General features: G+C 42.3%; 1 protein-coding gene across 4 annotated transcripts in view; it reads left to right on the plus strand.

Annotated features, from left to right (window-relative positions):
- The window catches only part of CHN2 (chimerin 2), a 383768-nt gene that overhangs the window by 210095 nt on the left and 161345 nt on the right, over positions 1-12328 (plus strand). For all 4 annotated transcript variants that reach the window (XM_079932005.1, XM_079932006.1, XM_079932004.1 and 1 more), the window contains one exon: positions 3881-3919. In XM_079932005.1, coding sequence (XP_079788131.1) covers positions 3881-3919 — 39 coding nt within the window. The remainder of the gene's footprint in view (positions 1-3880; positions 3920-12328) is intronic.

Raw genomic sequence — 12328 nt, forward strand, 5'->3', positions numbered from 1 at the left:
TTTTATTTTTATATACAGTAGTGTGTATATGTTAATCCCAGCCTCCTAATTTATCCCCCCCCCCCCGAACTTTCCCCTTTGGTAACGCTAAGTTTGTTTTATAAGTCTATGAGTATGTTTCTGTTTTGTAAATAAGCTCACTTGTATCATTTTATTAGATTCCACATATAAGTGGTATCATATGATATTTATCATCGCCTGCTCATACAACTGATTTTCTTTCTTTTCTCTATTTTATTTTTTTCTTCCGAGCGTCACAAGAATTACAGTAACAAATCTGTTATATAACTTTTTTCCTGATGTTAGTCTGTAAAGTAGGATGAATGCCTGGTAAGGATGACAGTGTGTCAGAGGCTGGAGGGCAGAACTCCCTGCTCTGATCCCACCTCTGCTCCCGCTTGTTTTATGACCTTGAGAAAGCCACTTCATCATTCTCATTTCATGTTCCTCATTTGCTAAATGAGGAAGGTGAACTAAATGATCTAGAAAACCTATTCAGGTTAAAAAAAAAATACGGTGTCAGGCTATCCAAGAGTAAAGCAGATTTTTAAAAAATATTGTGTGAAACTGGGACAAATGTGATGTTGGCGGGGCCATGTTGGACGCGGCTAAAGGTTCGTGTCAACATAATAAAAATGTTTTGTGCCTTGTCTCTTGGCCAAGGCCTCCTGACAGTCTGCTTTAGTGGCTCGTGAAACAAATCCCTAAGACCAAGGTAGTTATAGTTGTTCCACTGAAGCATGACAAATGGCCTCTCACTTTGAATGCGTTTATGAGAAAGGAAAACCTTCCATGACAACAGCAGTGGAACTTAGTTACAGGCTCCAGGTCTGGGGCAAGAATGGAGATAGTCACTGGCTGTGGCCAAGCGAGAGAAGACAAGAGCCTGAGCTCACCTGGGAAGAACCAGGACCGGGTGATATAACAGTGACAACAGCACAATGACAACATTAGTGGGGCTTCATGGAGAACTTGCTATTTGCCAGGCACAGTCCCAAGAACTCTCTATATATTATCTCATTTAATTGACACAATAGCCCTAAGAGATCGGTTCTGAGGTCGGTACATTTATTTTTCTGTTTTATAAAGATAAGTTTTGAGAGGCTCTTAAAAGAAGTTGAGTAACATGCTTCTCGTTATTCAGCCAATAGTTGTCAGAGGTAAGATATGAACCCTGAGAGTTTGTTCATTTATTTAACACGTGCTGTTTGAATGTCTGTTATGTCAGGCACCCTTCTAAGGGCCGATGAGACCTAAGTGAACGAGGCAAAATTTCTGCTTGTATGGAGTTTGGCTAATAGTGGGATGAGCCCAGTAATAACAAGCCAACGAATCAATAAATAATTTCCGATGGTAATAATAAGTGGCTGTGAAGGAGAGTGAGTGGGGTTGGGGGAAGGCTGCTTTACACAGGATTGGCAGGGGTGGCCCATGGGAGGTGACATTTGAGCTGAGCCCTGCATGACAGAGCAAGTCAGCCATGCAAAGAAAGCTCTATTGGAGGAGAGTTCTTACATGGAGGGTCCACAGGAGCCAAGGCCAGGGGCTCAGAAGAACTTGGCTTGTTCTAGGAAGAGCGAGAAGGCCAGTATGGCTGGATGATACATGAAAAGGGGGGCAGTGCCTGCAGTGGAGTGAGGAGGAGGGCAGGGACCAGAGGACACAGGGCCTTGGAGGCCACAGTATAATGTTTGTATTTTATTCCAAGTGCAGATGGGAGACATTGGAGGATTTTAAGCAAGGGAGCATTGTGATCTCCCGTCTCTGTGGATGGCTTTCTTCACCTCTGTGTGCAGTTGCCAACAAGAAGCAACCAGAAAGGGATAAGGTGTTTATGTGCAGGGAAGCCTAAATGAAAGTTTATAAGTTAGGAGCCAGCATTTCAGATGAATCAAAATTCTAGGTTTTTCACAGAGCAAGACTGAAATGAACAGGGAGAGACCATCTAATCCAAACTTCTGACTTTAGGTAAGAAGACCTTAGGAAATCCAAGTTGAGCATCTGAGCTATGTTTGAAAACCTGCATTAAGGAGACTATTTATTTGGGGGGGAACTTCCCTGACTATGTAGAAAACTGCACTCTAGGTTCTGAATATTCTTGACAACTTCTTGGTCTGGGGATTGTACTTACCTTATAGAGTAAATCTCATCCAAAATAACAAGACAGCTTTGGGTAGATGACATCTCAGGGATTCATACTTCCATGCAGTCTGGTGTGTGTGTGTGTGTGTGTGTGTGTGTGTGTGAACACACACGCGCACGCATCCATATTAATCTTTATATTTGAAAAATATTTTTGAAGGTGTCATCAATATTTTAACATTCAGGACCTGGTTTTTCTGGTGAGATGGTATTGTATGGATGGTTCTAGAATTTTGTTGTAAACTCGGCAACATGATTTATTTTATTTGAATGTTATTATAAACAAACACTCATCTTAACCCATTAAAATTGGTCTGTGTCACATATAAGATGAAATTAATTGCTTCTTTAGGTTAAAAGCTCACTATTACATTGTCTACTTTGACAAAAGAATTAAGAGCTTCACTGTTATTTAGCAAACTAGGCTTGAATAACAGCATAAACCATTATTAGTCCACTGTATTTGTGTGTGTGCCTATGTGGCTGGTGATCCGTAGGTAGGTTCCTGACGATGCAAGCCTAAGAATCCAGATGCATCTGTATGAAACTATCTTAGGAGGTGTTTCGTTGCCTCTGTGATAGGATGGGCCCCAGAAAGCAAGTATGAATTGTGAAAGAACTTAATTTAAGCTACATAACTGTAATTGAGTAGGATTTGGGGAAGTTCACCACTCTTGAGTTACTTTTTATTTACAGTATAAGTATATTTGTTTCTCAGGAGGGGAAAAATTCTCAAACTATCTCACTGCATGAGATTAGAAAATTTCTGTTCCTTTGCATGAAAGTATGTGACAGTAGCACAAGGACAAAGGCAGCATAAGGATGGGTGTGGGATGCCATAGACGTGCAGGATGACAAAAACAGAGTTTCCTTATCAGAAAGCACTGAATTAGAGAACTCTTAAAGCTTCCCCAGCTTAACATTCTATGAGTCGGGGAAAAGGATTTTTCCCTCTGGCTGCTTAAGCTAGAGTATGTTTTACCAAGACCTTAGCTATGAGCTCAGGAGGACTCTAATAACTCCGTCAAAATTATAAGTTCAGCTGTCAGCACTGGGATTGTTGAGTTGACTGAACAAGCAGATTTTCTCCATCGTCTGCTTTCTGGATTGATGAATAACAATTTCGTCCTCTCCATTTTGTTGTAACTCTTTCACACTGACACTGATTGCTGAGAGGTTTTCTGGAAATTTCCTAAGTCACAAACTGGAGTAAATTCAAGGATATAATGCGATTCCAATTGAATCATCAGTGTCTCAGCTGTCAGACCTAGGAGTTGAGTTGGTTGAGTTGTACAACTTCAACAGATTTAATATTACATACTTGCCACTTTGTGTCTTGCCCTCGAGTCTTGATAAATGGGCTAAAGGTCTGACTGGAATCTGTGAGATAAATTATATGTTTATTATGCCAAGTTAAGTAAATACTGTTTGAAAGGATTACTGGAGGGTACAATCAAGTTAATTGCTTTAAAAATCTTTTTTGATTTACTGGGCTCTATGAAAATGGTTAAGCAATTGATTCTGTCATGGTAAGTGACATGAAGAAAGTGGTGTTGGATCCACAAGGGTTGCCGTATACACTTCCCCCCTCATGCCTGGAACTGTCCCGTAAATGAGCTGAGAGGCCCCCAGGACCAGAAAGCAAGTACTGCTGACAGACAGTTGTTCCTCCAGAGAAGACACAAGTTGACAGTTTGATGTTCAAGCTGACGGATTGCTTTCTTTCTTTTTATTCTAGATGCTGAAGAATACCAGCCTCCAATATGGAAATCCTACTGTGAGTACCTAAAATCATAACCTCCTCGGAAGTCTTTAGTCGGCCTGCCTTTTGAACAATTTTTGCTGTTGATTTAGTGCACACAAACTCTCGCATCACAGCACTGCAAACCCAAATCTCGCTTTCTCTGCTAAGGAAAGATATTGGTCAGAGAGAACTGCAAGAGCCCTGTCCCCTGGCCAGGACCTCGGAGAGCCAGCTGCCTGTGACCCGCTTAGGGAAATGCTTAGGGAAAAAAAAGATGGACATTCTGACTCTCTACCTTTCTTTGGGACTTTCCTTGTCTTCCTTCCTTCCTTCTTTCCATCCTTCCTTCCTCTTTTTATTCACAGTTGGTCAGCAAGGGTAAGTGTGTTGACTTCCATGAATTATGTTCCTGGCTGTTCATCTTAAAGCTGTAATATCAAATGACATTTACCACAGAAAAATGTAACAGATAGCAATGGATAATGTTTGGTCACTAAGGGTGACTCCTTAGAAACAGACATCATTATCTGATCATCGATCATCAATCCGTCTCCCCTCATGAAGGCAGGCACTTGTCATCACCTCAAGCTGGTTTTCTGTTTCCTTAGTAATTCTCCAGTGACAGAGGGGAGGAGTGTGGTGTGGGGAGCCCACTGTGCTGAGAGCCAGGGGAACAGGCTCTCATTCAGGCTCTGCTTCTAGACAGCAATAATAAGAATAATTATTTCTATCATTATTGACGTTGCCCTTGTTTCTACCGCCTCTTGAGACCTGGAGTGTGCCAGCCAGCACGCTAGCTCTGTGCCTCAAGTCACAAATCGCACCACAGCCCTAAGCGACCAGTACCACCCTTATCCCTGTTTCACGTACAAAGAAACCACAGCTCAGAGGGGTTCAGTAACTTGGCAGAGGTTTTATGAGAAACCTTGGAGTGGCATTCAGAGTGGAGCCCAGAAGCAAGCCAGACTGACAGGCTGCAATTTGCCAGTCTTTTTTTCTTTCTATTTAAAATTGTATACATAAGTATATAGATAAGTATATACATACACACAGACACACATATGCATATACCTGTGTATGTACGTATTTGTTACAAAAGCAATACAAAGCTACATAAAAGACGAACATTAGAGAAATACATAAAGCTGGGAGCAAAAATTTCCCATAGGCCACATACCAGCTCTCACCCCATATTCCACTCCTCTTTTCCAGTCACTGACCCTGTCAGTTTTGGAAAGCATATCTTTCCAAGTGTTTAAAATACACATGCCTAATAGTTGGTTGTTGTTCCCTTTTGTAAAAATGGGGTTATGCTGTACCCGGTGTCCTTCAACTTGCTTGTTTCACTTCGCAAATACCTTGTTTTTATCTTTCTATTTCAGCATATAGAGAGGCACCTCATTCTTTATTACATGAGTCTGTTCTTCCATCTGTGAAATAAAGGGGTGATGCTGGGTCTCTAAGGGCCCTTCCAATCTAATGTTATGCATTCTGATCTTCTGTTTTAAAAGGCAATGCTAATGACTAAGTAATTGGATGTTTTTGTTTGTTTGTTTCCTAATGGAGTGTGAAGCGCTCTGACAGTAAATCAACGAAATATCTGTAGTGAGGGTATTGGGGGTCCCGTGACTCACTGTTCCTTGCACACTGCCTTACACACAGCCTTGCGTACGTTAACTACGCAATAAATATTTGTTGAGTGAATGCCACCGCAGAGAGCTTTACTGAAGCGAGAAGATGGCACTGGCTCAAATTCATTTCACTTTTTGCTAAGAGACCTTGGGCCACCCAGTGTATCCCTTAAAAGCACTTTTATGTCCTAAGGAAACGAGAAAAGGTGTTGTTAATTACATGTTCCAATATCAATTTTACCAGAGTATATTGGTTTTAAGTTTGATTTTTTGATCTAAGCAAGTTGTGTGTGTGCGTGTGCTTAATTTGCTCTAGGATCATAAAACTTTAGATGCAGAAGAGATAGTTGAGTCCATTTAATACAAACCTAATGACATATATGAAGTTCCTCTTTATTATACTCAACTAATAGTCATCCAGGCTGTATTTGAGGGTCTCTAGTGATGCAGAACTCTACAACTGAAGGGAGTATGCCAACAGCAGGGCCGTCCACAGCATCAAAAACAGGTTGATCGAAGATCCACAGGGTACTGCTGAGAAAGCACTCTCTTTTGGTTGTCCTGAGTCCATTAATTCTTTGAGTTAGGGTGTTGGACTACTATAAACTCATCTAACAGTATCATTACCAAGCTCATGCTACTCCCTCTTATTCCCAAGTTTATCATCTACTCATTTGGTCTTTCAGCAGACATACATTATAAGCATTAGGATAAGCTTTAGGAATCAACAGCAGCTAAAATGTGGCCATACTTTCCTCCAATTTACAGTCGAGAAAGGGAGACAGATGTAACCAATTAACATGCAGATGGACTGAAGCAACAATATGCTGCTCCTCTACCTCCTGGGATTACAGAAGACTTTATAAAAGAGGTTAAATTTGCATGTGGGTCTTGAAGGATAAATAAGGAGAAGAAATCCGAGGGCCTTGAAGAACTTCATGAGATACATGTTAATATCCAAGTATGTTAAAACAATAGTATTTTCCTTATCTGAAAATCCAACAAACCTATCAGAATATGAAATTTGTTTTTAAATAACCTGTTGGTAAACCCATTCTGAACCTCAGGAATCACCAAGTTGTTTCTCTTTGAAATACTCACAGACCATCCTTTCAGAGATTAATTTTACTTGTTGATGTCAAACTCATTAACATACCATCTATGGAATCCATACTTGCCCATCACACACTTAATTTTCTAGCTCTGGCGTTTATTCGGTACTTGGAAATTTCTCATACGTTTACCAGATGCAGTTCATTTTTGCCTTATTATAGGACTTGGTTTGAAAACTGATGGTTTACAATGATTATAGGAGTATATAGGTATGTCTTTGCTTTCATCCATCACCTATTGTTGGCTGTTAATATTGACTTATTTGATATAAGATTCTTATTATGAAGCCTTAGTCCCAATTATAACGTTATTCCTAAAAGAAAATTAGTCTGCCTCATAATGATCCACTTTAAGAAGCTGTTTTTAAATTTTAATGCTAATTGCAATGCTCTTAGGTGCAAGTAACAGAATATTCCTCTCAAGCGCATTGATTGACGTAAGCAAAAAGTCTAGAGGCACTGGCTTCAGGCATGACTTGGTCCAGCAACTCAAATGACATTACTAGAACCCAATGTGTACCTCTTGCTTTCTCGGCTCTACTTTCCTAGGTTTGTCTCCACTGTTAGTAGGCTTTTCTCTTGTGACCCCCAGAGAGCTACCAATAGCACCAGGGCTACCACATCCACATTTAAGAGCAACAGGCAGAAGGACAGTCTACTGCAAGCAGAAGTCTTAGAATTGAGTCTCAGCCCTATTTGACATGGGTTCCCAACCCTGACTCCATCACTGTGGTCAGAGATATACTAACTGCCCTAAACCCATCAGGGCTCACCACTGGAACTCAGGAGGGATTACACAGGAGTGACTGGAAACTTTGGAGTACCGTTAAAATGGGGAAGATGGAAATGGATGCCTAGAAGGCAACCAACGAATGTCTGATTTAGAAATTTAGAAGAATAAGGAACCTTAGAAATCAACTCTCTAAATGCTTTCTGTAAAGTAGATTGCTTATTAATTTATTCATTCATTCATTCAACAAATGCATATTAAGTCTTTGCCTTAGACCAGGCAGTGTGCTTTGAGCTGTGGGACCGCAAGGATGGATAAGATCCATCCTGACTCAAAGAACAGTGATGCCACATGAAGTCCCTTAAGTTCCTGCCTGTCCTGCTCCCCTTTCTTTCTTAGAAGCTAATGCTATCACTTCCTGAGCTGATTATTTGGTAAGAATAATCTTGTCCCAAAGTATCATATATCTACATCTAGTCCTTAATACTCAAGACCAAACCCCAAAACACTGGTGAAATCACTGAGAAGTATTTGGTTTCAATTCTTAAAAAAAAGCTATTTTCAAGTTTACTTTAAAAATAAAGTAAAGCCACATTCTAAACTTTAAGCCAGAACTATGAACTAAGCAGATGAGTTTAAAAGCCAACCACCATGGGTACACTCTGAAAGATTTTATTGTTTAACAGGCCAAGTGCCAATTAGGCAGCAGATGCTGTGGCCAACATCTCTCCCCAGAGACTCTCCTGGGCAGCAGGTCAGGCAGTCACAGCTTGTGCCTGTTTTTCTAAGGAGGAGTTTAGAACCTCAGAATTCTGATCCATAGGCCCCCTGCATCAGAGTCACCTGGGGAGAATAGTTATAATAACTATTATTAATGAATTTATTATTTATTAATTATTAATAAATATTATTAATAACCTCAGCCCGACGCCAGATTTCTGAATTGCAAGAGTGGGGGGATCTGCAATTTCTCACACCCCACAGGTGCTTCTTATACACACTTAGGCCTGAGACCCCCTGGTTCAAGTCTACACAGCCTCATCCTCAGGCTTTCACTGTGCCATGGGACAAGAGGAGAACTCCCTCCCCAGTAAAACTGGACATTCTGTGAGCAAGACAAGGCCTGCACACAGCTGCCTGGAAGTGGGGCTCAGCCTAGAGGCCATTGAAAGCCCCTGCTATTTCCTACTCACACCCGTGAGTTTTTTCCCATGAAAACTGGGAAGACATGGGCAGTGAGCGGGGTGGTGCTGGGTCAGTGTCACAGCCAAGTGGCCAGGTTCGGCTCCTGGATCCACATGCCCTCTTAAGTGATAAGTGGCTGTTAGAGGACATCCCTGCAGGGTCTCTTAGTAGCTGACGGGTTTGGACTGGGCTTAGCATCACCCAGGCCAGAGCTTTCACTTGGCCTCCATGGGGTTGTGTTACAGAGGATGAGCCGAGTTTTCTTACTGAAGAAAAAAATAAAACACTCTCTCAGTGAGCTCTTGGTTTCTCAATCTGCTTCAGGTTTCCTGGGGAGCAGGGGATCCCCTTCTCTTACCTCCACGTTCCCTAGTGACCATCCCCACCCCATCCCCCTGCCTAACAGCTTATTCCAGAATAAGAATTCTCCCTTGTGCTGCGAGGACCCAGGGCTGGGGAGTGCCTGGGACAGATGTGGGGCATTGCAGAAGCACAGTCCGTCATCTCGCCCCTTAGCGCACAGAATCACCCAAGCAGTGCCATGTGTTATTGCATTTTGCTTGTGACGTGGGTTTGTTGAACAAAGAAAATTCAAGAAACGACATTTTCAAGATTATGTGACATGTTTCAGTTCTATTAAATGGGCCTCGTGGATGTTTGTTTCGTTATAGCCAACCTTGAAAATGAGGGACTGGGGCTGAAGCTGAGATAGAGTCTAGGGCCCCATTTTTTTCTGTGGCTGCCATGGCAATCGGTTGTCATCTCATTATCTTTATAGAGACATATTATTCAGATGGCAAACAGGCTTCGTCATTTCTATTGCTTGGAACAGCACTGAGCAGATTTTGTAGATCCTGAGACCTGCTCACTGAAAAATAATGATTGATTAATGATGTGTGCTGCCCAGAGACCAGCAAGGAGAGGTGGCACCCCTGGCTTGAGGGTTTTTCAGGGACCCTCCCACCAAAGTTTCCAGTTGTAAGACTGGTGAACTGACCATGTATCTCTTTACTCAGAGGATACAGCTAAGGGCTTTAGCCTGTTGACACAGGAGAGGAACTGTCCCTTACATTCCTTCTCCTGTAACCTCTGTGATTGTTAATGGCGTCTCAATCTTTCAAGCATTCAAGGCCCTTTCCTCCATTCAATTTGTAATCCAGCCCTGGCCACCCCCCTCTGCAATCAACTCACCTCCTCTTAGTGTTGTCCTAACTCGTACTTTCAGGATCTCCTTTACGTACAACTAAAATACAATTCTTTTTTGCTTCCCTGCCTCCAAGGATCCCCCTCCGATCCTTCCTTCAGTGAAGCAAAGGGCAGTGGCCCCCACTCCTGACTGTGTGTTGGAATCTCCCAAAGACCTTTAAAAAGAACATATTTCGGGGCCCCTTGCCAGGCTGGCAGAGTGAGCATCGCCAGAGACGATGGTGTCTGAGAATCTGTATTTTATAATTATATAATTTATATTTTAGCTCTTCGAAGATTCTAATGCAAGCAGCCCCACTTGGGACCTCTCCACCATCTGCTTTAGGGGCCACTGGTGAGGCTGAAAAATATAGACCTTTGGACCTGGAAATCAGGCCGTAAATCTTGATTTCATCATATTATCTGCGTGACCTTGAGCTCCTTCACAGCTTGACGTCTCCACTGCTTTGTCACTGAGGTGGAGAAGAACAGTTACCTTGGAGGTTTGTTGGGAGGAGTAAATGAGGAAATGTAGATAAGGTGTCTGGCACACAGTAGGTCTCCAGAAAATGAGAACTTCTATTTTTCTGAACAGTCTTATCCTTACTGTCATTATTCTGAAACAGACCAGATCATGTCACCTCCCTGCTCAAAACACGTCACTGTCCCCCCGTTGCTGACAGAAGAACGTCCATGCTTCCTACCACGACCTTCAAGGTTCAGTCCCACATGGCCTCCTCCCACATCTGCCCACCCTGGGGCAACAGCACACTGGACTCTCACTGACCAATCAGCACGTCATTCCCTTTTACTGCTGGGGCTCTTTCCTCTATCTGTACCCTCCTCTCTTTTCTCTACCTATGGAAACCCTGCTAACTCTTCAAGAACAGCTCCATGCTTCTCCCCTCAGGAAGCCATCCTGACCACCTGAGTAAAAAAGAACTGCTTCCTCCTCTGCCCTTAATTAAAGCACTTGGCCCTTCCTGGTTTTGTTTCTCCACATGTATCTCCGTCACTGGATCAGTGTCCTTGAAGGAATGGCTTGTGACCCATGAGTCAATGCATACAAATATGCATTAAGCATCTACTATGTGCCAAGCACTGTTGTAGGCGCTAAGCGTCCCACCATGGACAGAACAAAGTCCCTGCCCCCAAAGAGCCTACACATTAGTCAAGGGAGACAGCACACAAAATAAACAAATACAGCGTGTTAATGGTGATGAGTACTGTGAAGAAACATGAAATGGTGTAAAGGTAGCGGAGTGATGGGATGGAATTTTATACCAAGTCGGGCAAGTCAGGGAAGACCTGAATGAAGGGGGAGGAGTGCCATCTAAACATCTTGGGAAAGTGCAATCCAGGTGGAGGGCACAGCAAGTGCAAAGGCCCTGAGGCATAGAAAAATAAACCTGGGCTTTGGAATCGAAAGGATACATTTTAGCTGGTTGGTCTGGGGCAAATATTTCACTTCTGGGCACTTATTTCCTCATATAAAATATGAGAATGGTAATGATACGTTCTGTCCTCGGAGCTCTTGTGAAGGTTCAATAAGACATTGTTCCTGCCACATGACAGGTACTCGATATGCTGGTTCCCTTCTCTTCTCTCTTCCCCTCCATCCTCACAGCCTCCACATAATGCTGACTGTGGTATCTGTTCTACGGCAGATGTTCAAATATTTGCCGATATGAATTGCAAAGGTGCGCTTAGCTTAAAATGCTTCTCTCATAACAGCTGTACTTCCTTTGCCGCCTTCGAGGGAAGCATTAAAAACGGTGTTCACAAAACTGTTCCAGCCATGCCCCCCACATATAACTGCTGGCTTCCGAGGGCATTGACAATGGGAAGAGAAGAGAGGATAAGATTCTCTGGATGTGGGTTCTGCAATTGCTCTAAAGCTCTGTGATTCTAGGAGATGCCCCCTTTGGTTCCCTTTACACTCATTAACAGCAAAACCCTGCTGAAAAGCAGTTAGTTGATGTTGGAGCTCATTCGAGAAGAATAAAGGATTCCATGCAGACTCTGTCGTGATTTAAGGAGAGCATGGGCTCTAGTGGGAGAGTCAGTGGAATGTCCAAAACTATTTCTCTATTTTTAGCCAATTCTTCCTCATGTTTCCTCCTGCACAAGGAGCCTTCTCTGACCTGTCTCTGATACATGGCTACAGTTGTCCTTAAGTGACACAGGCATCATCATTAGTGTGGGCAACCTAAGCTTAGAAATGCGACACGTTAAAACATCCATATGAGGGTTAGATGGTTTCTTCTCTGTTAGGAAGCTGAGTCATCTACCCTTAATTAGGTAAGAAAATAACCATGTTGAGCTGAAGGCATTGGGGAGCCATAGGTACAAAATATATCCCATCATTTCCACCTCTGTTTCCATGTGACCATCTGCCCTTCAATTAAAATTTCTTCTTTTAATTTTTAGACCTAAGAATAAGCCAGAAGTTTTTGCTTCTCTTATTACATTTTCTAGAAGACTTTATGTGATCTAGTTTTTAACTTTTCATAGATGTATTCTATGATATGATTCATAGATTTATTTGACATTAATTATTCCCTCTTCAAGATTCTGAAGATAATATCAAGGAGGTTTA

This window comes from Stenella coeruleoalba (assembly GCF_951394435.1).
Source record: "Stenella coeruleoalba genome assembly, chromosome: 9".
Taxonomy (NCBI): Eukaryota; Metazoa; Chordata; class Mammalia; order Artiodactyla; family Delphinidae; genus Stenella; species Stenella coeruleoalba.